This window comes from Rhinatrema bivittatum, chromosome 9 (assembly GCF_901001135.1).
Source record: "Rhinatrema bivittatum chromosome 9, aRhiBiv1.1, whole genome shotgun sequence".
Lineage (NCBI taxonomy): Eukaryota > Metazoa > Chordata > Amphibia > Gymnophiona > Rhinatrematidae > Rhinatrema > Rhinatrema bivittatum.
The window spans coordinates 183,083,205-183,109,417 of NC_042623.1; the positions used below are offsets into that span (position 1 = coordinate 183,083,205).

Genomic DNA, 26,213 nt, shown 5'->3' on the forward strand with positions numbered 1-26,213 from the left:
CAGGAAGATGAGGCCCAGAATGCACTGGGATAGGAGATAGAGAGCAGGAAGATGAGGCCCAGAATGTATTGGGATAGGAGATAGAGAGCAGGAAGATGAGGCCCAGAGTGCACTGGGATGGGAGATAGAGAGCAGGAAGATGAGACCCAGAATGCACTGGGATAGGAGATAAAGAGCAGGAAGATGAGGCCCAGAATGTACTGGAATAAGAGATAGAGAGCAGGAAGATGAGGCCCAGAAAGTATTGGATAGGAGATAGAGAAGAGGAAGATGAGGCCCAGAATGCACTGGGATATGAGATAAAGAGCAGGAAGATGAGGCCCAGAATGTACTGAAATAAGAGATAGAGAGCAGGAAGATGAGGCCCAGAGTGCACTGGGATGGGAGATAGAGAGCAGGAAGATGAGGCCCAGAATGCACTGGGATGGGAGATAGAAAGCAGGACTGGATTAAAACCTCATCCTATCATGAAGTTAGGTGCCAACGATGTCACTGCAATGATCATTGTAGCTTGGGGTCCTGGATGCCAGAAATTAGGAAAAGGAAGTTTCCATTTCTTCCACGTTCTCACACTCCAGATACACCTCGTACTCCTCCACATCTGACAGGGGCAGGCCATTGCTGGCTTGCTCAGAGACGGTGCTGCGTGTGGTGATCCTGGTGACGCTGGAGCTGTACCTCCGGGATCCTGGCCCCTTCAGCCGGCCGCGGCACATCACCTCCTTGAACATCTCCCGGAAACGCGTGGACATCAGGTTGTACAGGATGGGATTGATGGCTGAGCTCAGGTAGAAGAAGATACCAGAGATGACGTGGACAAAGCCAAATATCTCGTGACTTTCACCGGTCCACGTGTCAATGAAGCTCCACATCAGCCTGTCCGTGTGGAACGGTGCCCAGCAGATCCCGAACATCACCACCAGGATAACTGAAAGCAGAGCCACAGCAAAAGGTCAGTGCAAGGGGGGCCAGTAAGATGCCACAAAACTAACCGGGTGCTCGCCACAGATCCCCTGCAGAGATTCACTCTGCTCTCATCAGTTACTGTGCTGGTGCGATCTGACCCCCCCAAGTCTGTCACCATATACCTTGGTTCCATTTCCCTTTCTCTAAAACATCCTGAGCTATCCATCCCCTCGTGCCTTCCTCCCACTCAGAAGGCCAGGGGTTGGTTACTCAGGCCCTCATTAACCAGCCATTTTCTGGTTTAAGGTCTGGTAGTTTAATTTCAGGGCAGACACCAGAGGGGCAAGATGTAGGATTTTTCCCCTCCCTGCTGAGGCCTCCTGCCTCATCAGGATTCCCACCCCCTTTTTTTTTTTTTTTGTAGGGGATTGGCCTCTGTGCACAACCTGCCAGAGGATCCCTAAGTTTGCAGTTCAGTAAGATAGATTTTTGCCGGATTTCCCTTTGGGGCAAAAGGGTTCTCAAGCCAGAGGACTGAAGATCCGTCGGCACCAACTCTGCTCCCTAGGTGGGCAAGACCGGTGACAGATCTTTCTGAGTGAGATTTTTAATGTCCGAAATGTATCCTGCTTGTCAAGAAGGAAACCTCACTTTTTTTTTTTTTTCCTGAAGGGGCTTTAAGTCACCCCCTCGTCACTGGGAGCCAGGCTGGGGCAGCAGGTTCCCACCCAAAGACATTTCAACCCCAGGAGTCGCCCTTCCAGACCCGTCCGCATCTCCACTAATCTGGGAGCAGGGCACAGGGCCGGGCGTGCAGGACTGTAAGGGAGGATCTTCGCTATGTTAGCAGGAAGCCGCTGGGAGAGCTCTGAGGGCACCGCTTACCCCACCATGGGAAGCTGAAAGACAAGGACCCCCCCTACCCACAGTCGAGCACTCTGCCTGTAAAGTCATCATCTGTAACTGCGCACGATTTAAAGATGGACTTTTATTTGCCTCACACCGAACAGTAAAATTATTGTTTAACCCCCAGCACCCGGTCCTGTTTGCTTATTCACAGCACCTCCCTCCCAGGGATGCCACAGCTGCAAATAAACACACAAGGGACTCACTAAAGTGCTTTTTCACTGTCTGGGCCATAAACGAGAGTCTTCCCCCCCCCCCCCCCCCCCCCGGGATCAAGAGTCAAGCTGGGAAGGAGTCAGAGGCCAGAGGGGATCAATGCGATCGTGCGCCCCCGGAAGTGACCACCCCGGGGAAGGCTTACCCCGGTCACAACTATGCAGAGCCCAGGCCAGGCTTCAAACTTTACTTTCACCCTGCGGTGACGGCGCAACAGTGACGAGAAGGAGGGGATGTGGGAATTGCGCCGACTTGCTGAAGACCCATCCAAGATTCAGAAATAACCATTTAATGCTTAGATTCACAGATCACTGCCGGGCGCCCTCATCCCACTGGCCCGTTCTCACCTCTGTGCGTCCTTCCTTTGGGTCCAACGAGTGGCTGCTGTCTGCAAAGTGCCCTTATTCCCCAGTGACCTTGGTTGGTTTAGAGGTGCTTCGATACTGTGGGATGGATGCAGCAGGCTGGAATACCCTTGTACTGGGATCAGCGTTAGATCAGGAGAAGATGCACGAGGAGCTATGATCCCACACACAGCTTCAGGGGAAAATTCTTATGCTGGGCCACTAAGAGCCACCCTTTCCCCAGGTAAGAGTACATGGAAGGATAGCGTGCACTTATAACCCCAGGGAACGTATCTGGGCTCAGAGGAGGGGTTGGCTTGCATCAGGCAATTACATGGAATTGTTTCTCAAGGGAAAAACGTATCCAGAGAAGAAGCAAGAGCAAATCTTTGTGGATAGAACTGGTGCAAGGGCGGTGAGGAAACTTTGCAACAGTGCAGACACTTTGGAGAATTGTTCCCTAAAAGTTATCAGCACCTTCACAAAGTCCAGTTATCTCCAGAACCAGCACTGGTACTGCAGCTCCCTGAGTGTTCACACTGCCTTGCATGGATATCCCCCTGTGTACCTTCAGCTCTTCCTTTCTCTTTCTGGCCTGGATGCTCCCCATGCGTTCCCACTGTTCTCTCTCCCTCCTTGGCATGGATATCCCCCTGCATTTCCTTCTCCTGTCTCTCTCTGGCATGCATATCCTCCTGCATTCCCTCTGCTCTCCCTGTCTCTCCCTGGCATGGATATCCCCCTGCATTCCCTCTGCTCTCCCTGGCATGGATATCCCCCTGCATTCCCTCTACTCTCCCTGGCATGGATATCCTCCTGCATTCCCTCTGCTCTCCCTGTCTCTCCCTGGCATGGATATCCTCCTACATTCCCTCTATTCTCCCTGGCATGGATATCCCCCTGCATTCCCTCTGCTCTCCCTGGCATGGATATCCCCCTGCATTCCCTCTACTCTCCCTGGCATGGATATCCCCCTGAATTCCCTCTGCTCTCCCTGGCATGGATATCCCCCTGCATTCCCTCTACTCTCCCTGGCATGGATATCCCCCGGCATTCCCTCTACTCTCCCTGGCATGGATATCCCCCTGCATTCCCTCTGCTCTCCCTGGCATGGATATCCCCCTGCATTCCCTCTGCTCTCCCTGGCATGGATATCCCCCTGCATTCCCTCTACTCTCCCTGGCATGGATATCCCCCTGCATTCCCTCTACTCTCCCTGGCATGGATATCCCCCTGCATTCCCTCTACTCTATGGACTCCGGGCACTCCTTCCTGCTAATACTCCTCGACATCTCGGCATCATTCCATTCTCCTTAAATGACTTTTGGACATCGGGATAACAGGTACGGCCTTCAAATGGTTCGATTCCTTTCTCACGAACAGAGGCTACAAAGTAAAGATCAACAATAAGGAATCTCCGCTCATCAACACCACAAGAGGTGTTCCACAGGGCTCCTCTCTGTCTCCTACACTATTCAACCTATACCTTCTCCCCCTTAGCCAGCTGCTTACGAATCTTAAACTCAAACACTATCTTTACGCCGACGATGTCCAAATCCTGATCCCTATTACCGAATCCCTCACAAAAACACTGAAATTCTGGGACAACTGCCTCCAAGTAATCAACGACCTCCTTACTACCTTAAACCTTGTGCTCAACACGTCCAAGACAGAAATGCTCCTTATATCTCTCAACCACAAAGATACCCTACATTCAAGTCACACCAACACCCTGGTCAACCAAGCAAGAGACCTCAGAGTTATAATTGATAACCAGCTAAATCTAAAAAAGTTCATCACCAACACAACCAAAGACTGCTTCTTCAAACTTCAGGTACTAAAAAGACTCAAACCGCTACTGTATTTTCATGACTTCAGATCGGTACTCCAGGCCATTAAATTCTCCAAATTAGATTACTGCAATTCCATTCTGCTAGGCCTTCCCGCTTCCTCCACCAAACCGCTTCAGATGCTACAAAATTCGGCCGCCAGAATTTTAACAAACTCCAACAGAAGAGACCATATCACACCTATCCTGAAAAACCTGCATTGGCTCCCAGTAAACTTCAGAATTCTACACAAGTGTCTCACCATCATCCATAAAGCTATTTACAACAGAACACCCATCGATATACACTACCCACTCACGCTACACTTCTCGTCCAGACCCATCAGAGAAGCATACAAAGGTTCGCTACACACCCCCCTGCCAAATTCACACACCTCTCATCCACCAAAGACCGAGCCTTCTTGACAGCAGCGCCAACCATCTGGAATACCATGCCCCCGGACCTTAGACAAGAACCTTGTACGCAGACATTCAGAAAGAAACTCAAGACTTGGCTATTTCTACAAGCCTTCCCTGATCTATGACCACCCCAACTGCTATAATTCGCCTTGGTCCGCCAGTCGACGTTCCCCATCCCTGACATGGCTTGATTTCTTTTTGAGGAAAGTCGGTATACAAAAATTTGTAAATAAAAAAAAATGGCTTCTGGCGTTATATTACAGTCCTGAGTACAAGTGATTATTATAGTCCTAAGTATATGACTAGATATTATTTATTTCTGAGACTAGATATTATTTATTTCTATGTTAGCCACGACTCTGGCTTTTACTCCTCCCAGTTCAAGTGCCCCTGTTTTATTGTAACTTTTATTCACTTTTTCACTCTTCGCCTATTGTTCACATTGTTGTTATGTTATTGCACCGCTGTTTATTGTAAACCGATACGATATGATTGGTATCATGAGTGTCGGTATAAAAAAAGGCCTAAATAAATAAATACTCTCCCTGGCATGGATATCCCCCTGCATTTCCTCTACTCTCCCTGGCATGGATATCCCCCTGCATTTCCTCTGCTCTCCCTGGCATGGATATCCCCCTGCATTTCCTTTGCTCTCCCTTGCATGGATATCCCCCTGCATTCCCTCTGCTCTCCCGGGCATGGATATCCCCCTGCATTCCCTCTGCTCTCCCTGTCTCTCTCCCTGGCATGGATATCCCCTGCATTCCATCTGCTCTCCCTGGCATGGATATCCCCCTGCATTCCCTCTGCTCTCCCTGGCATGAATATCCCCCCTGCATTCCCTCTGCTCTCCCTGTCTCTCCCTGGCATGGAAATCCCCCTGCATTCCCTCTGCTCTCCCTGTCTCTCCCTGGCTTGGATATCCCCCTGCATTCCCTCTGCTCTCCCTGTCTCCCCCTGGCATGGATATCCCCCTGCTCTCCCTGGCATGGATATCCCCCTGCATTTCCTTTGCTCTCCCTGGCATGGATATCCCCCTGCATTCCCTCTGCTCTCCCTGTCTCTCTCCCTGGCATGGATATCCCCCTGCATTCCCTCTGCTCTCCCTGGCATGGATATCCCCCTGCATTCCCTCTGCTCTCCCTGGCATGAATATCCCCCCTGCATTCCCTCTGCTCTCCCTGTCTCTCCCTGGCATGGATATCCCCCTGCATTCCCTCTGCTCTCCCTGTCTCTCCCTGGCATGGATATCCCCCTGCATTCCCTCTGCTCTCCCTGGCATGGATATCCCCATGCATATCCTCTGCTCTCCCTGGCATGGATATCCCCCTGCATTCCCTCTGCTCTCCCTGGCATGGATATCCCCCTGCATATTCTCTGCTCTCCCTGGCATGGATATCCCCCTGCATTCCCTCTGCTCTCCCTGGCATGGATATCCCCCTGCATTCCCTCTACTCTCCCTGGCATGGATATCCCCCTGCATTCCCTCTATTCTCCCTGGCATGGATATCCCCCTGCATTCCCTCTGCTCTCCCTGTCCCTCTCTGGCATGGATATCCTCCTGCATTCTCTCTGCTCTCCCTGGCATGGATATCCCCCTGCATTTCCTCTGCTCTCCCTGGCATGGATATCCACCTGCATTCCCTCTGCTCTCCCTGGCATGGATATCCCCCTGCATATCCTCTGTTCTCCCTGGCATGGATATCCCCCTGCATTCCCCCTGCTCTCCCTGGCATGGATATCCCCCTGCATTCCCTCTGCTCTCCCTGGCATGGATATCCCCCTGCATTTCCTCTGCTCTCCCTGGCATGGATATCCCCCTGCATTCCCTCTGCTCTCCCTGGCATAGATATCCCCCTGCATATCCTCTGTTCTCCCTGGCATGGATATCCCCCTGCATTCCCCCTGCTCTCCCTGGCATGGATATCCCCCTGCATTTCCTCTGCTCTCCCTGGCATGGATATCCCCCTGCATTCCCTCTGCTCTCCCTGGCATGGATATCCCCCTGCATTCCCTCTGCTCTCCCTGGCATGGATATCCCCCTGCATATCCTCTGTTCTCCCTGGCATGGATATCCCCCTGCATTCCCCCTGCTCTCCCTGGCATGGATATCCCCCTGCATTCCCTCTGCTCTCCGTGGCATGGAGATCCATGCCACGGATATCAAGGTCAGGATCAACAACAAGGAATCACACCCTATCAGAGCCAACCTGGGAGTCCCCCAGGGATCATTCCTCTCACCCACCCTCTTCAACATTTACCTGCTCCCACTCTGCCAGCTTCTCACTAATTTAAAATTAACATTTTACCTCTACGCCAATGATGTCCAGATTCTTCTCCCAATCACAGACTCCCTCCAAAAAACCTGGACAGATTGGAATAGCTGTCTGCACTCGATCAACTGCCTTCTCACCAGTCTAAATTTGATCCTCAATACTAACAAGACGGAGATCCTCATCATATCGCCAGACAGAAACAACATCCTCCTCAACTCTCCAAGCTCCTCACAATTCGCAAAAACATTTATCAATCACTCTCCTTCCGTCAGTGATCTAGGGGTTCTGCTGGACAATCAATTTAATCTTAAAACATTTGTCCATAATACCACTAAGGATTGCTTCTTCAAATTGCAAGTTCTTAAAAAACTGAAACCTCTCCTGCACTCCCAAGACTTCCGCCTGGTGTTGCAATCCATCATCCTCTCAAATATTGACTATTGCAACTCCCTCCTCCTCGGTCTCCCTGCGATCTCTATCAAACCACTGCAGATGGTCCAGAATGCTGCCGCCAGGATACTTGCCAACTCCAACAAAAGAGATCACATCACCCCCATCCTACAGTCACTTCATTGGTTACCCATTAAATTTAGGATTTCTTTCAAAGTTCTTATGATGATCCACAAGGACATCCATAACATCTCCCCTCTCAAGCTAAGCAGCTAACTTCGTCCGCACACCTCAGACAGACCGGTCAGAAGAGCTTACAAAGGCTCACTGTATGCCCCCACTGCAAAAACCGCCCTAAGAAAGCGAGCGTTATCAACAGCAGGGCCCACTCTATGGAATACGCTGCCCCCGGATCTTCGTCAAGAATCATGCCCTCAGACTTTCAAGAAAAAACTTAAAACTTGGCTCTTTAGTCAAGCTTTTTCAGAAGACCTAAGCACACACTGATACCTCCTTACAGACAAGGACTAGGGCTCGCGGATTTGGTGCACACTGCATCCTCAACCCATTCCTTCCCTGGCATTATCGTGAGCCTTTCTTCCTTCTACATTGCTTTTGTTCTTTCCCTTCCCATTTCTCCTGCTCCCTTATGCCCCAGCCCCCCAGTCTCCCCATTCTACTGCAATGTACCCCTATTTCACATGTTAGTCAGTATTAGTTATTTTATATGCTATTTATTTTGTTGAACAGGTACTTGGGTTGGATATGTTTATATACTTGGGTTGTTTTTGTTACTTGTGTCTCAAATTTTCTAATTTACAAATGTTCATTGTATCGCCCCCATGCGAAGGTTCTGTTGTACTGTAAACCGGAATGATCTGTATACTCTACAGGAATGTCGGTATATAAGAATTTAAAATAAAATAAATAAATAAATAAATAAATAAATATCCCCCTGCATTCCCCCTGCTCTCCCTGGCATGGATATCCCCCTGCATATCCTCTGCTCTGCCTGGCATGGATATCCCCCTGCATATCCTCTGCTCTCCCTGGCATGGATATGTAACCCTTAGTTTAATTCCCAAGGGCACAGAATCTTATTTATATTTTTGGGGAGAGCTCCGGGTAAGCATTGACTTCCATGCTGACTCTTAATTCCTGGTGGACTCTATTTATGGGGGGATTATCTCTCTTATGGCTGAGATGATGAATGGAGGTCGCCGGTGTGTGTTTGCTGTACTTTAGGTGCATCTCATGAGGTGAGAGGCTGTAAGAATTAGACAGGACCAGGTCTGGGGGTTATAATAAAGTTTCCTGATTCTTAAATGAAAGTCCATTTGTCCAGATGCAGGAGTGTCCATCTGTCTGCAGTTCTGCGCGGGCAGGTGTCCTTATTACAGATCTCTGGGTAGAGCCCATGGTGATTGTAAACCTGCAGACTCTCCTAGTGGAGGGGAGTCCCTTTTGTTTTACAAAAACCCTACCTTTAGACCTCTTCTCTCCCATGATCACCCAGCCTGCCCTTATTCCCTGGGTGAAAATCCCGACGGGATCTCCTTCTCTTATCCTCTTTCCTTTTCTTCAGCTGCTCATTTCCTTAACTTAATTCTGGTGATTTCTCTGGCGGAAGAGTCTGGGGGCCAGGGTTATTAATCCTGCCCTGAAATCCCAGTGGGGAAGGGGGATCCAAAAAACCTTTCCCACTAGTCTGTGGTCCCAAAAAAATACTTTTGTCTTAATCTGGACGAGCTCCTCCGCCCTCACTGTCTCTGGCAGCAGGATCCATCCCTGGCGCCTGCCTGCCTAGCGAGTAGAGGAGGCTGACAAGCGGTTGGTCCCCCTATAGGGAGCCTTCCTGCCCCAAAGGGGTATCAGCCTTAAAAGTCTAAATTATAAGAAGAGAGTGCAGAATGGGAACCCTCCTTCGGGTAAGGCTGGGAGGCCCCACCGGAGTGCGGGAAAAGTACACGTCCTCTCCGCAGCTGCTCTCTCTAACTGCCCCCCCGGAGAATTGAAATGTCCGGGGTAAATAGCCCTGAGTCGCCCGGTCACAATCTCCAGGTGGGATGGCCTGAAGGCCACGGAGGCTCTAAGTACAGGGATAATGGCATTCAGCGGCCAGATCTGATAGGAGTGCCACCCTCCCCAAAAACAAATGGTCTGAGGAAGGACACTTACACAAGTCACAGAATACAGCTGCCAATAGTAAGCAGGTGGTAGATAAATATTCCCACCACTAGGGGGCGCATCTTCCCTAGGAACTGTGACCAGATTGGCTGGGTAGAGCACACGTGGCTCACGTGAAACCCAGAACACCTGCGTTCAATACATAACATTAAATATACATCCTTTGGCCAATTATTCCCGTGTAAGACGAATAGCGGTGAATCTGAACTGAGGGCCAGCACTGCCACTGCTGGAACAGTTACGGGAGTTGTCACCACTCAAAATGAGGCAGACTCTCTCTCACCATCTGTAATGAAAGCAGTTTACACAAATGTAGACATCACTCCATTAGCAGCAGCAGATTCATTCACTATCCCTGTAATGGAAGCCATTTCATTCTTTCATTATTCAACAATCGGCCCATTATTACTAGTTCATCCTCAGGAGGGGATACTACACATTGGAATACTTTATTATCTCATCAAAATCTTTTCCTTGAAAAATACTTTGTAATTTCACATTGAAATTTCCTCATTTAAACTCCTTCTTCCCTTCCCATCACCATTAGAGTAACAGAATTCTTCTTAAAAGGTTGGAACACAGGATCATCATTTTATTTTTCAGTGTAACTTTCCTGTAAATAAATAATGAATTAGAGTGAAAGGTGTCAAAAATTATTAGGAGACTCCACCTGTTAAGAAAAATAATAGTTAATTAAAAAATTCACATAAATAAATTAAACATCCTTGTAATGAAGTTTTATAAATTTATCAAACCTGATAAAAGGATATTAACATTTAAGCAAGTACCAACAAACACTTAGGGAAGAAATGATTTCTTTGCTTCGGTGTTTACTGAAGAGGATGTTGGGGAGATACCCATTCCAGAGATGGTTTTCATGGGTGATAATTGAGATCCACTGAAGCAAATCACGGTGAACCTGGAAGATGTGGTAGACCTGATTGACAAACTGAAGAGTAGTAAATCATCTGGACCAGATGGTATACACCCCAGGGTTCTGAGAGAACTAAAAAATGAAATTTCAGACCTAATTCAATTAATTAGTAACCTATCAATGAAATCATCTATTGCACCTGAAGATTGGAAGATGGCCAGTGTAACTCCGATATTTAAAAAGGGCTCCAGAGGTGATTCGGGAAACTATAAACCGGTGAGCCTGACTTCAGTGTTGAGAAAAATTGTGGAAAATGTTATAAAGAATAAAATCACAAAACATTTAGACAGATCTGGTTTAATGGGACACAGCCAGCATGGATTCACCCAAGGGAAGTCTTGCCTCACAAATCTCCTACATTTTTTTGAAGGGGTTAATAAACATATGGACAAAGGTGAACCAGTAGATGTGGTGTATTTGGATTTTCAGAAGGCATTTGATAAAGTCCCTCATGAGAGGCTTCTAAGAAAACTAAAAAGTCATAGGAGATAGGAGGCTATGTCCTTTAGTGGATTACAAACTGGTTAAAAGACAGGAAACAGAGAGTAGGATTAAATGGTCAGTTTTCACTTTGGAAAAGGGTAAACAGTGGAGTGCCTCAGGGATCTGTACTTGGACTGGTGCTTTTTAATATATTTATAAATGATCTGGAAAGGGTACAATGAATGAGGTGATCAAATTTGTGGATGACACAAAATTATGCAGAGTAGTTAAATCTCAAACAGATTGTGATAAATTGCAGGAGGACCTTGTGAGACTGGACAAGTGCAAGGTGATGCACATAGGGAAAAATAACCCTTGTGTAGTTACACAATGTTAGATTCCATATTAGCAGTTACCACCCAGGAAAAAGATCTAGGCATCATAGTGGATAACACATTGAAATCGTTGGCTCAATGTGCTGTGGCAATCAAAAAAGCAAACAGAATGTTAGGAATTATCAAGAAGGGAATGGTTAATAAAACAGTGGATGTCATAATGCTTCTGTTTCGCTCCATGATGAGACCGCACCTGGAATACTGTGTGCAATTCTGGTCGCCGCATTTCAAAAAAGATATAGTTGTGATGGAGAAGGTACAGAAAGGGCAACCAAAATGATACATGGCATGGAATGGCTGCTCTGTGAGGTAAGGCTAAGGAAGTTAGGGCTCTTCAGTTTGGTGAAGAGACAGCTGAGGGGGGATATGATAGAGGTCTATAAAATCATGAAAGGACTTGATTAATGTAAATCAGTTATTTACTCTCTCAGATAATAGAAGGACTAGGGGGCACCCCAGGAAGTTAGCAAGCAGTTCATTTAGAACTAATCGAAGAAAATTCTTTTTTACTCAGTGCATAGTTAAGCTCTGGAATTCTTTGCCAGAGGATGTGATTACAGCAGTTAGTGTAGCTGGGTTTAAAAAAGATTTGGATAAGTTTCTAGAGGAAAAATCCATAAACTGCTATTAATTATTAAACAATAGTAGCTTGAGATTTAATTAATGTTTGGGTACTTGCCAGGTTCTTATGGCCTGGATTGGCCACTGTTGGAAACAGGATGCTGGGTTTGATGACCCAGTATTGCAGTTCTTATGTTTTTATGTTCTTAAGGACAGTAATCGATTTTGGTATAGAGAATTCTCCATTGAGAATGAATTTTAACTATATATCCCTTACCCAAAGGGCTTAGAACAGCTCATTACTGTAGAAATCTTCTTGAATAAAGTCAAGCCTCTGTTGAAAAGACATCCACCTTCTCCTAAGGGGATAACAAAATCATCCTCTCATGGAGGACAAGCTAACAGTCTCTATGCTAGAGTAGAAATCTCCTTTGGGCAGAGTGGAAAAAGTACATGTTGTCTCTGCAGCTGCTCTCTCTAACTGAACCCCACCAAGTATTAAAATGGCCAGGCTAAATAGCACTGAGTCATCCAATCAGAATCTCCAGGTGGGTGGGGCTGAAGGTTTTGGATGGCTCCCTTTCTAAGTGTGTTCTAAGTACAGGGATAGTGGCATCTAGTGGCCAGACCTGGTAGGGGTGCCACAAATATCCCCCTGCATCCATTCCCTCTGCTCTCCCTGTCTCTGTCTGGTATGGATATCCCCATATGTTAGGGGGATATCCATACAAGATGGCGCCGGCCGTCCATTGCTCCTACCATGTGACAGGGGCTGACCAATGGCACCGGTAGCCCCTTTGACATAGTAAAGTCAAAGGCTATCGGCGCCATTTTGAATACCGGCAGCCGACTGCGTGAGTGCAGTAGATGGCTCCCGGACCCCTCGCTGGACCACCAGGGAGTTTTGGTAAGTTTTGGGGGGTTCAGGAGGGTGGGGGGTTTGTTTAAATTCTCTCCTTTAGACGGCCGAATAATTCGGTGAAGATTTGTTGTATTTGTGGGGAATCGCGATACGTTTCGCTTCCCCACGAATACAACAAATATGGCCCTTTATGTTGCGGATTACCAATACGTTGCAGACGAATGCACACCCCTAGTGTTTGGTAAAATTTGCATGAGTCTTTATTTATTGGATATTCTATTCATCAGCTGTTTTGAAATTATTTTATTAGCATGATTTTACTATTATGATTAATGGTTTATATATCTTGATTTTATTGATTGTTTCATGAGGAATGGTGAAATTTTTGCTTTTCCATTGTTGCAATGTATAGAGTCTGGCGTGATGCGTTTTACAGTTCAGTTTTTGTCTGCACATTTCTATTTATACTTTATGGTGGCTTTATTCTGTATTTGGTGAGGGTTTGTGTTCTGCATGCAGAGACTGAGATGAAGCATTCTTTTAACATGTGGTTTCTCTGTAGGGATCTGTAGCAACTTGGCCTGTTCGGTTTTCCTGATAGGAGGTGTATTGATATTTTAGATTCTGGTGTAATATTTGTGGTGTTCCTTTTCATAGGTAGGGTTGTGACTGTTTTTGAGTGATGGCAGATAGTACTGTGTTAATACGAGAGGACCATGCCCACATGAAACGTTACAATAGGTGTGATACCATATGAATTCCAAGTTGCAGAGTTTTCTTGTTGGCATCACAACAGTGCATGTAACTATCACAACAATGTGTATATTGTTTTTACCTCAGAATGTCATTTTTCATGTAAAATCTGTTATAAATGCATAAAATTGTGTATGGGCCTGGAGTCTGCTGAAGAGAAGCAGATAGACAGAGATGGATTTGTGCTTCTCCTTCCCTTGCTCTGGGCTCTATCATGGTGTTACCCCGTCAAAGATGATTCATTTTCCTGAGAGTGAAAGCTCTGGACTGTCAGGGGAAGAAAGACCAGGAGAAACCCTGCGAAACTCCAGCCCCAGCCACACTTTCATCCCTTATCTGCTCCCATTAGCAAAAGAACGTTTATAATTAAACCTCAACCTGTTCTTTTACTTTCATTTGACAGATCATTTAAAACTGTGCTTTTCTTATTTATTTAGTAAATGAATATGTAGTACTGGTAAAATTTATTGGATTCACTGAGATGGAAACGTTCCATTTATTCACAGAATGTGAACAGCATATGCACACATACACAGGCAGCAACAGTGCAAGATTTTGCAGACACACACACACACTCACTGTTACGAGCGCGCGCGGGCGCGGTCGTCGTAAGCGGGTGGTGGTGAGCCCTTGGGCCACGGCAGGACTCAAGGAGGAGCCCCAAGCCCCACCGTGGGAGGTGAGCTGAGCAGGCATGGTGAGCCAGGCAGGCAGGAACAGAAGCAGGGAGTCCAACCCTCAGCCGGACCTGCATGCCCATGGTAGCCAACACGGGGAAGTTGACTAATGAACGGTCCTCCGACTGTTCCCGGCCCTTTCGGACCTGCCGCAGGGAACGGCAATGGGCAGCAGGCCGGACAGAGGCGAGGGCAGACAGAGTCCTTAAACAGAAGACATCAGACGGGGCAGAAGCAGGCTGAAGCAAGACGGAGACATCAGGACAAGGGCTGAAGCGAGACACAGGAAAGACCCAGGCGAGCAGGAACTCCGATGCTGGGATACTCACATCCGAAGCCCCCTCGGCTGGCAGAAGCTCAAGAGCCCGTGGGACGTATCCCTCCTGTTGGCCACTCCAGGGCCCAACAGGACAGAAGGCTCAGGAACCAGACGAGGACGTAGGTCAAGGCAGAGACAGGAAGACATCCGGGCAAGGGCTGAAGCAGACACTGTAGACAAGGCTGGACGGAAACATGGCACTGTCCATCAGGGCGCCCTACTCAGCCCACCCGTGGGACTGAGTTGCGGACCACCCTGTCCCAGACGCGCCCTACACAGCCCAGGAAGGCTGGTCACGGACCACGCTGAGAAGGAGGGTGCAGGGAAACTCCAGGCGAACAGGAACTCCGATGCTGGGATACTCACATCCGAAGTCCTTATGGCTGGCAGGCACAGGAACAAACATCTAGGCAGAGACACTGGACAGGAACCCATCAAGGCATAGGCGAAACCGGGGGACCTGGATCGGCAAAGTTACAGACGACTGTAGAGCCCGATCCGGAGGCCCTTTGCAAGTGAACAGAAAGTCCTTAAGTACTGGAGGGAGAAGGCAACTCCCTGGGAGGAGCTTGCCAGGACCACCCACCGCTGGTCCTATAAGTCAGGTGGAGAGCTGCGGGCCAGCCCCTAGGAGAAGGGCGTCGCCAGACAGGAAGTCCAAACGCTGGCAAGCAAGCCACAGGCAAAGCTAGGCCTCTCAGGCCCTGGAGCTGTGTCTGCTAGGCCTCTCAGGCCCTGGAGCTGTGTCTGCTAGGCCTCCAGTCCTGTAGTGCTGTCTCTCTTGGGCCTCCAGCCCTGTGACTTTGAGTCTCCTGGGCCTCCAGCCCTGCTGCTACTCCTGAGCCCTGCTGCTGCTGCTGCCTGCCGGTTCCAGCTACTGCTGCTTCCTGCTTCCAGCCTCCTGCTTGCTTTTTCGGCCACGTGTGTCCTAGTGGCCTCTTGTTTTGTCGCCCCTCCTACCTTCCCTTCCTTTGTCCCATGCTGGTAGTCTCCGGCGCCCTCGCAAGGGGGCGCTGGGGTGCAATGGATTCTCCTTCCCTTTCTTTAGTTGTCTGTTTCTCCCTGTTTCTTTAGGGGGCGGGGCGGCCAAAGGCCGCCTCCGCCTCCTCCCCACCCACAATAGATAGATGGCAAGCAAGCCACAGGCACAGCTAGGCCTCTCAGGCCCTGGAGCAAGGCCCGGATGGAACACAGGCGAGGCCCAGGCTTCAGAGCGGCCTCCGGAGGAAGGTAAGAGACCTCCTGTAGCGCAGCAGCAGGGGGGATCGCAACACTCACACTCAACACTGCCCTTGCCACAGTGCCACAGTACAGGTACAGCACAGGCAGCGAGCGTGCAAGGTCAGAGCTGTTCAGCTTGGAGAAGAGAAGAATGAGGGGCGATACGATAGAGGTCTACAAAATCATGAAAGGACTTGAACATGTAAATGTGAAATGGTTATTTACTCTTTTGGATAATACAAAGACTAGGGGGTATTTCATGAAGTTAGCAGATAGCACATTTAAAACAAATCAGAAAAATTCTTTTTCACTCGGTATACAGTTAAGCTCTAGAATTTGTTGCCAGAGGATGCGGTTAAGACAGTTCGTGTAGCTGAGTTTAAAAGAGATTTGGATAAGTTCCTGGAGGAGAAGTCTCCCCCCCCCCCACACACTACCCTACCATAGCACAGGTACAGCACAAGCAGCAAAGGTGCATGCTTCCCTCACACACACACACACACACACACACACTGCCCTTGCCTCACTGCAGGCATAGCATAGGCAGAGGCAGTGCGAGGTTCACACACACACACACTCCCCATCACCGCACAGTAGAGGTACAGCACAGGCAGATGCAGGGCTACCTCTGTACAATGAGATTGGGGCTCAGCCAAGAGCTGGAAGCCAGATGGGAGTGCGAACTGGGAGGAAATATTTTTTTTAATGAGAAGTAGCATTTCCCTTACAAGGGCATATGTAATTAAATTATTCACGTATTTAAATTCGTTGAGCATAAAATTGAGATTAAGAAAAAAAAACTCTTGGTTTGAAATGGCTGCTCCCGGGAGGCAGCAGGGATATGGAACATATTAAAAATGAAACAATAACTGTAGAATAATTCCATAAATATCTGCCAGCCCTGTCACGCATTGCTGACGGCTTTCTCTGCTTTCTTTCCATAGTAGGACAGATCCTCTGGCCCCAGTGATAGACATCAGTCTCAGACAGAGGATGCTGTGCAGGAGCCGGCCTTGTAAACACAGCTGTGCCGAGGTGTTTACCACGTCCTTTCCGGCAGAAATAGCCTCCCCCCCCCCCCCCCCCCCGACTCACAGCACCAGTAACCGTAGGGTTAATGTCTTGTGCAGAACTGGACAAGGCCAGTAAGATTTGCACCTTGCAGGAGGAAGAATGATTTGCCGTTTAAAAATTCCCACCAAGGGTTCCAAAACCTTGTAAGGGAAGATAAATCCCGGTTCCCTTCTGTCTGTGGCGAGTGGGACACCATCCTTGGGTTGGGGAAACAAGGAAGCATGGTCGGAGCCCGTTCCTATTTATTTATTTATTTATTTATTTATTGTTAATACAAAGTGTGCACCCGCAGCCTGTCAGTAAAAAACCAGCCACTGGGGCCTGGAGACTGGGGAGGGCGGCCAGCGAGACGCCGCCAAGGGTGATCCGTGATATTATAGACCGGTGAGCCTGACGTCAGTGCCAGTCAAAACGGTTGAAGCCATTCTTAAAAGCAAAATCACTGGCCTTATGGCTAGACATGGCTTCATGGGGAAGAGTCGTCACGGTTTTAGCAAGGGGAAGTTTCTTGCATTGTTTTGAAGGTGTAAATAAAGGACATAGATAAAGGTGAGCTGGTTGATGTATTATATGCATGTGACAAAGTTCCCCATGAGAGGCTCCTCAGGAAACTAAATAGGCAGTGCCCAGTTGTGGACTGGTAACTGTGGTTAAAAGTCAGGAAACAGAGGATATGACTAAATGGTCAGCTTTCCAAATGGAGAAAGGACGTTAGTTGAGTACCACAGGGATTGGTAATGGGGCTGTTTAACATTCATAAATCACCTGGAAAAGGCGGGAGGTGATCAAATCTGCAGATGACACAAAATTATTCAAATTTGTTAAAACGGCAGCCGATTATGAGGAACTGCTGAAGGACCTTGTGAGACTAGAAGGCTTGGGCAAACGAATGGCGGATGAAATTTAAATGTGAAAAAGTGCAAAGCGATGCACATAAGGGAAAATGATCCCAGCTCCAGGTACACGATGCCGAGTTCTGTATTGGGAGTCACCACCCAAGGAAAGGACTTGGAGTCCTTGTGGACAACGCCTTGAAATCCTCGGTTCAGTCAAAAAAGCGAACAGAATGTTAGGAATGATCTGAAAGGGACAAGATCCTGCTGCCCCTCTGTATCGGGCCACGATGCGACCAGAGCTCGAGTGCCGTGTACAGCTCTGGTCGCCCCATTGCAAAAAAAGACATAGAGGAGGGCGACAAAAAACTAAAAGGGGGCTGGAGCATCTCTCCTATGATGAGAGGCTACGCAGGCTGGGGCTCCTCAGCTCGGAAAAGAGCCGGCTGAGAGGGGAACAGGATGTAGAAATTTATAAAATCACGAGTGCGGCGGAACGGATAAATAAAGGACTAGGGGCAACATGGACCACACCAAAATCTGAATGTTGTCCCTGTTGCACTTTCTGTATTATTTTGTAATTGTTTTTCCCTTTCTTCCCCTTTATTTAATCATTCTGATTTTGGCAATATATGTAAAATTGTCATGCCAGTACAGTGATCTGAATCTGAAATCCACTTACCCTTACACAAGGGCACAGTGCACGAATCTAACAGGCTAAATAAAGTCTGTGGCAACGTTTTACTGGCAGACTTTAGCCTGAATTCCCAAAGGGAACTTATGCGCATAAATCTGCCTTGAAAATGTTCACAATCCCACATGGCTACTACATGATCATGAGCTGGAGTCACACTGTGTGCATTTGGATTTAGACGCAAACGTTTGAAAATCAAAAATACGCAGGTAAATCACGGTCCTGCCCCTTAGAATACCTATTTCGCCTCCGTGTGTAAAAATATGCAAAACTGTGTTCCGTGCCTACCTGCCAGGGATATTTTCAAAAAGACACATTCATAAAGCCAGGTTTGTGCACATAAATGCCTGTGAAAGTGACTCCATTAAGACCCATCATGGAAAATATGTTGTCACTCAGTGCACTGTCGAGCTGTGGAATCTGTTGCAGGAAGATGTGGTCAAAGTTTTGACAAGTTCCTGGGGGAAAACTCCGTAATGCAATATTAGCCAGGTAGATGAAAGAAAGCTATTGCTATCCCAGGGAAAGTGATCTGCTTCATGAGATCTGCAGGGTGCCTGGAGACAGGATGCTGGCTTTGGTAAAACCTCTGGTGCAAAGTCAGGGGCAAAATGTATCTCTGCAACCTTTGTCCCAGTGCCAACATTGTGAAAGCTGCCCCTAACTGTATCAGGGGCTCGAGGAGGATTAGCGCAGTAAAGCTTTCACCCCTTCACTTACATTCCTAGTAGTGGAAGAGGAGCTCTTAGTGCAGAAATATCTCTTCAACAATTACATAGTGTAAAACTCTCGAAGCCACATTGGTGCTGCAGAAAACTGGAATCCTTGAGGGTGGTGACATTTTTTAAAGGCTCGAAAGAAAAAAGCGAGAAGCAGGGATCACTGAGGTCTTGCCAACACTTGTACTACAACACACAGCTTACACAATTTAAGACTATCATATATACACAGAAAACAGGCTAAATTAGCACAAGTGTGAAACTTGTGAGCAGTAGCACCAAGTGCCAAGGCTTCAGTCTTAGCTACTGCCAAGATTAGCTATTGCTAATCATAAAGGCTTCAACCCAAGCTACTGCCAATCATCAGGACTTCAAAACAAGCTACTACTAATCATCATGGCTTCAAACCAAGCTACTGCTAATCATCAGGACTTTGAACCAAGCTACTACTAATCATCAAGGCTTTAACCTTAGCTATTGCTCATTCACCAATTGATTAGAACAGGGGCCTGGGCTTGGAAAATCGGTCAGTAAATACTATTCTTATACCTTAATGGATTATATTAGAGGATTTAAGTATCACTAGAGAGGAGAGAAGGTGAAACTTCTGAGGGAGGAGAAGGGGTGGATATATAGGATAAAGCGGCTGTTTTCCAATATCTAAGAAGCTGGTTTGGGGAGAGAGGCTAAAATACAAAAATATAGGAAGAATTATCCATGGCCATTGACCCTTCCACCATCTCCTATCCTCTTCTTAAAGTCCAATGGTCAGCAACGTGTTAAATGTAAAATCTAATATAACCAACAGCCAGTCTGTTGTCATTAAAGCCTGGGTGAGCCCTTAGTAAGAGCATAGGTTAGTGAATGGAGGGAGGATCCATTCTACTGCAGACCCTCTCTCTGTGGGGGCCTGGAGTGGCTGTCCCCCTGAAAGGCTTTATAACATCTCTCTCCCGAGAGAGTTAGGAGGTAGTTAAGAGCTTAACCTGTTTTGTGATTTTTCAGGCCCAGTCAGAGGAAGCAGGCTAATCCAGCCTGAGGATCCTGACCAGGATCAGGAGGGTTTCCCTTCCAGTCTACTCATTAGCTGGTGGGACATCCCTCTGAGTTGTTTTTGGGTTTAAGCTTTTAAGTGGTTGGAGCCTTGTGAGACATCTGGGCATTTCCTGGAACCAGGGCAGGAGGAACCCTGTGTTTGAGATGCCCAGGCATAGAAAGGACCTGCCCTTCTGAGGTGGTGACACACTGCAAGAAGCAACTCTGGTGTTACTTTCAGTTGAGGGGAAAGGATATTGAGTTTTAAGATCCAGGAGGAAGATTGTTTTTGGCTGCCCCTTCTTTCCTGCATTGGGGCAGGTTAGTCACTTGCACCCAGGGATCCCTTCCGTCAGGGGGATCCAGATGAGAGATTGAACTGTGAAGGAATATAAAAGAGTCTGAAGATCCACTAACCGTGACAAAAAAGGACTATAAAGATAATTTAGGACATCCATCCGGAGTCTTCACCCCCTGGGGAGAGAGAGATTTGGACTCTCTGCGCAGAGGCAGGGATTTTACATTTTTACCAGTTCAGAAGGGGTCTCCCACACAACTAAGGGATACTGCCCACCTGGGAACCCTAGTTATCCAAGCACGAGATGCTAGAAGTTTCTTTGAACCTGATATAAAATATTCCTGCATAGATAAGAACATAAAAACATAAGAAATTGCCATGCTGGGTCAGACCAAGGGTCCATCAAGCCCAGCACCCTGTTTCCAACAGAGGCCAAACCAGGCAATTACCCAAACACCAAGAAGATCCCATGCTACTGATGCAATTAATAGCAGTGGCTATTCCCTAAGTAAACTTGATTAATAGCCGTTAATGGACTTCTCCTCCAAGAACTTATCCAAACATTTTTTGAACCCAGCTGCACTAACTGCACTAACCACATCCTCTGGCAACAAATTCCAGAGCTTTATTGTGCGTTGAGTGAAAAAGAATTTTCTCCGATTAGTCTTAAATGTGCTACTTGCTAAATCCATGGAGTGCCCCCTAGTCCTTCTATTATTCAAAAGTGTAAATAACCGAGTCACATCTACTCTTTCAAGCCCTCTCATGATCTTAAAGACCTCTATCATATCCCCTCTCAGCCGTCTCTTCTCCAAGCTGAACAGCCCTAACCTCTTCAGCCTTTCCTCATAGGGGAGCTGTTCCATCCCCTTTATCATTTTGGTTGCCCTTCTCTGTACCTTCTCCATCGCAACTATATCTTTTTTGAGATGCAGCGATCAGAACTGTACACAGTATTCAAGGTGCGGTCTCACCATGGAGTGATACAGAGGCATTATGACATTTTCCGTTCTATTAACCATTCCTTTCCTAATAATTCCTAACATTCTGTTTGCTTTTTTGACTGCTGCAGCACACTGAGCCAACGATTTTAAAGTATTATCCACTATGATGCCTAGATCTTTTTCCTGGGTGGTAGCTCCTAATATAGAACCTAACATTGTGTAACTACAGCAAGGGTTATTTTTCCCTATATGCAACACCTTGCACTTGTCCACATTAAATTTCATCTGCCATTTGGATGCCCAATCTTCCAGTCTTGCAAGGTCCTCCTGTAATGTATTACAATCCGCATGTGATTTAACTACTCTGAATAATTTTGTATCATCCGCAAATTTGATAACCTCACTCGTCGTATTCCTTTCCAGATCATTTATATATATATATATATTGAAAAGCACCGGTCCAAGTATAGATCCCTGAGGCACTCCACTGTTTACCCTTTTCCACTGAGAAAATTGACCATTTGATCCTACTCTCTGTTTCCTGTCTTTTAACCAGTCTGTAATCTCCTATGACTTTTTAGTTTTCTTAGAAGCCTCTCATGAGGGACTTTGTCAAACGCCTTCTGAAAATCCAAATACACTACATCTACCGGTTCACCTTTATCCATATGTTTATTAACCCCTTCAAAAAAAAGTAGTAGATTTGTTAGGCAAGACTTCCCTTGGGTAAATTCATGTTGACTGTGTCCCATTAAACCACGTCTTTCTATATGCTCTACGATTTTGATCTTGAGAATAGTTTCCACTATTTTTCCCGGCACTGAAGTCAGGCTCACTGGTCTATAGTTACCCGGATCGCCCCGGAGTCTTTTTTAAATATTGGGGTTACATTGGCCACCCTCCAGTCTTCAGGTACAATGGATGATTTTAATGATAGGTTACAAATTTTAACTAACCTTTTAGAGAAAAATGTCTGTAAAGAAAACAAGGAAGCCTGTGATGCCAGAATCATATTTACTGTGCCATTAATCATCAGTGTTAAACAGTAAAGACTTTATTTTGGACACTATCCAAGTGAGTCCAGTGTGGTTATTTGGCAGTCATTGCACCCAGTGAAGAGAATACCCCTCTCCCAAGGATATCTCAAAGAGAAGATGCCAACCCTAGCACTTGGGTCCTGAAAATAAATCCTTCCCCCCCATAAAAGGATCCACACCCTGGGGAAGGAGTCTGCGAGAAGAGTTAGTCAAATGTCCCTGCCCCGGAGAACTATAAATACGTTTATGGACCCGCCGGAACATGACATACCTCCCAAGATGGGGTTACACTAAGAGGCTGTTGGTGCGACCCTCTGTCTTATAGGGGCAGAGGTAGGGCCATTAAAAGGGATGGACAAGAAGGGCAACCTCTCTGGGTGCCAAGCAGGGAGGAGAGGGGGGGAGCACCATATACTCATCATTTTGAGACAGTCCAGGAGTCTACAAGCCCAAAAGGGAAAGGGGCATTCCCAAAATCAGCCCTTGCCTAACAATCTATTTTGTCCGGCAACTGCACCAGGCAGATGGTCCCCCCAGCAGGACTGTACTGCTTCCGCCTCCTGTTGAAATCCTCCTATTGTGGCAGCAGTGGTAACATAAACAGGAAGTGAGTGAGGACTCAGCCCCCCCCCCCCCCCCTCTACTGCCATTTTTAAACGCTGCCTTCCAGACTATCACAGGCGGGGAGGATTAGGCTGGCGAAAACCCTTTCACGTGGTGGGTTCTCAAATGTGGCTAATTGTGTAAAAGCTTTTAGATTGATAGAAAAAGCTCACAGGAAAGAGAGTGTCCTTGGTACCTTTCCAAAATATGCTTAACTATAAGCACCCAGAAAACTACATGTGCTCTACTGGGCTTGTAGTAACAGAGTGACAAAACAGGCTGAATTAGTACAAGTCTGAATATTCTGAGCAGCAGTAAAGCTTCAGCCTTACTTTGACGCCGCTGCTCACGAGCTTCAAACATGTACTAATTCAGCTCGTTTTCTGTTTGTTTTACCGTGTATATAATGTGAGACGGGGGAGTGCGTGTATAAATCATGTGCGCACTTTTCTATGCACCAGTTCTCTAAAAATATGAATAAAATGGAGGATCACAAGGTTTGCAGTTGTGCTGAATGCCGACTGATTTATCTAAAATAATTTGGCCAGTATGTCTCTTCTAACTTCGGACTAACAGCATTAACAGGGTATGACCGACTTGTCCCATCCATTCCAGAGCTCTTCCCCTTTAAGAAAATCTCAAACTTGCAGACTTACACAACATCTTAGTGACCTGCCGCCTTCTGGCCTTCTCCTGCTGGATGCGGACATTCTGGTACCTGTCACCCTCTCCAGCAGCATTCGTCTCCAGTACCTGCAGCATCTTTTCCTTTTTGAGCTGCAAGCCAATGAGCAGATAGAGGATGCTGATGGTCCCCATTGGAAGGAAGAAGAAGAGAATGGTGGTGATCTGAATGAGGAGGTTGTACATCCAACGTGGCTTCACTAAGGTGCAGGTGGAAGAATTGGGGATCACCCCCCTGCCAGGCACATCCAGGTGGACGATACCGATAAGGGTGGTGTTGGGAATGGAGCAGAGGATGGAGATCGCCCAAACAGTAACAATGACCCTCTTGGCATGCTTTCTGGTCACCACGTATTTGGCTTTGAGTGGATGGACAACGGCAATGTAGCGCTCCACACTCAAAGCCGTCACGTTCAGAATGGAAGCGAAGCAAACGGTCTCGAAAAGCAAGGTTTTAAAGTAGCAGCCCCCAGTTCCAAAGAGAAAGGGGTAATTACTCCACAGCTCATAAAGTTCCAAAGGCATCCCCAAAAGCAGGACCAAGAGGTCAGACACTGCAAGACTGAACAAGTAATAATTGGTGGGTGTCTTCATGATCTTGTGCTTGATGATCACAATACAGGTCAAGGTATTTCCAATGGCACCCACTACAAAAATAAGAAGGTAAATGACGCAGATTGGGGTGAAGAAACTGGACCTCCTAGGGCCTAAATATTTGAACAATAGCTCCTCTATGGTAGAATTACAGTCCTCAGGATCTGGAAAATCGCAGCCCAAAATGATTTCCTGATGGCTTCTGTTGCACTGGTCTTGGTAGCCCTGCCTGTGAGTCGGTTCTCTGTGGTGTTGTAGAATCTCCACAATGGAAGAGTTGGCATATGACCGCAACATTTTCACCAGTCGTTCAGGCTGTAAAGAGAAGAGGGAGTATTCCATTAGAGAAGAGCATCTGTGGGCACATTAGTATCCACTATCATAAAATGATTACACCTTCAGTGTGCCGAAAGCCAGAATCTTACCATAGGAAATACAGTATAGCAAACCCAAAGCGTTAACATATATTGTGCCAAACACTACAGCGTGCCACATCCAGAGCCTTACCGTAGAAATACCGCACTGTAATATGCCAATTCAAGAGCCTTACCACACAGGAATATCGCACTCTAGAGCGCCAGCTCCAGAGATTTACTATAGGAATACCGCCTTACAAGATGCTCACTCAAGAGCCTTACCAAACGAATACCGCCCTCTATTGTGCCAAATCCAGAGACTTACCACAGGAATACCATGCTAGAATGTGCCAAAGTCAGAGCCTTATAATAAGAATACCACACTATGGTGTGCCAAATTCAGAGCATCACCGTAGGAATACCGCACTCCAGTATGCCAAATTCAGAGACTTACTGCAGTAATATCGTTACAGTGTGCCAAACCCAGAGCCTTACCATAGGAATATGCCAAATTCAAAGTCTTACTGCGGGAGAACTGCACGACTGTGTGCCGTATCCATAGCCTTACCATACTCCAATAACAAGTACAACTGCACCTGCCAAATCCAGACTGAAAGTGCGCAAACTGCACACAGGGACGGTAATTTTAAAACAAGCGCACCGGTGCCCGAGTGGACACATGCTGGAACTTTAAATCGTGCGCGCATATGATTTAAAATACTTCTACCGTACATAAATGTGCTCCTAATTTTAAGTCGTTACTCAAGCAAACGTACTTACTTGGGATTTTTTTTGTCGGCTTTAACGGGCACAAGTAGGCAGATTTTAAAGCATGCTCGCGGGAAGTGCATTCTCAGTTTTATAAAGTAGTCCACCACTTTGCCCAGTCTATCTCGAGGTCATCCAGACCTCTCTGGTTCTTCATCCTGCACTCCCCCCACTCCCCCCAGTTGACCCAAACCCCTCAACATGTCGGGTTAGGCCTAAAAGGCGATTTCTGAAGACTTTCATCTCATCAGGAACAGCAGTAAAAATACACAGCTAACAAGCTGCCGCATACTGCGGCCCCGCCCTGGAACGCCCATGCCCCACCCCCTGTATCAGCTCACGCATGCATACGTGTGCATAATTAGCGGCTTCTAAAATGCGTGTCACTCGCGTGCCGCCCACACACTCGTGTATATGAGCCTTTTGGCAGAGCAATAGTTTAAAAATTGGACCTATGCTGCACACCGAAAGCATACACGCTGCAAACCGAAACGATATACGTTGCACGCAGAGCAGGCACACCCCACACATACTGCACACTGAAAGCCTGCACACCACACTTACTGCAGTAATATCGTTACAGTGTGCCAAACCCAGAGCCTTACCATAGGAATATGCCAAATTCAAAGTCTTACTGCGGGAGAACTGCACGACTGTGTGCCGTATCCATAGCCTTACCATACTCCAATAACAAGTACAACTGCACCTGCCAAATCCAGACTGCACACCAAAGGCACGACGCCACAAGCTGAAAAAATGCATGCCTAACACATACTGAACAACAAAAGCGAGCGCACACACATATTCTGCACACTAAAGGGTGAATTTTAAAAGAGATGCATGTGTTAAAATGAGCAGATATGCATGCATATAGCACATGCGCGTGTTCCATCTATTGTATAATCCTCGCACATGTGCGCACAAATGCTTGTTGTGTTTGCCGGGGCAGGCTCGCA

At 47.1% G+C, this 26,213-nt stretch overlaps 1 protein-coding gene across 2 annotated transcripts in view; it reads right to left on the bottom strand.

The window, feature by feature from the left end:
* Window positions 1-453: 453 nt before the first annotated feature.
* NMUR1 (neuromedin U receptor 1) overlaps window positions 454-26,213 on the bottom strand; it is a 37,725-nt gene continuing 11,965 nt past the window's right edge. For both annotated transcript variants that reach the window (XM_029617000.1, XM_029617001.1), the window contains exons 2-3: window positions 23,512-24,448; window positions 454-928 (exon numbers count right to left, since the gene is read on the bottom strand). In XM_029617000.1, coding sequence (XP_029472860.1) covers window positions 534-928; window positions 23,512-24,430 — 1,314 coding nt within the window. In that variant the 5' untranslated portion in view covers window positions 24,431-24,448 and the 3' untranslated portion in view covers window positions 454-533. The remainder of the gene's footprint in view (window positions 929-23,511; window positions 24,449-26,213) is intronic.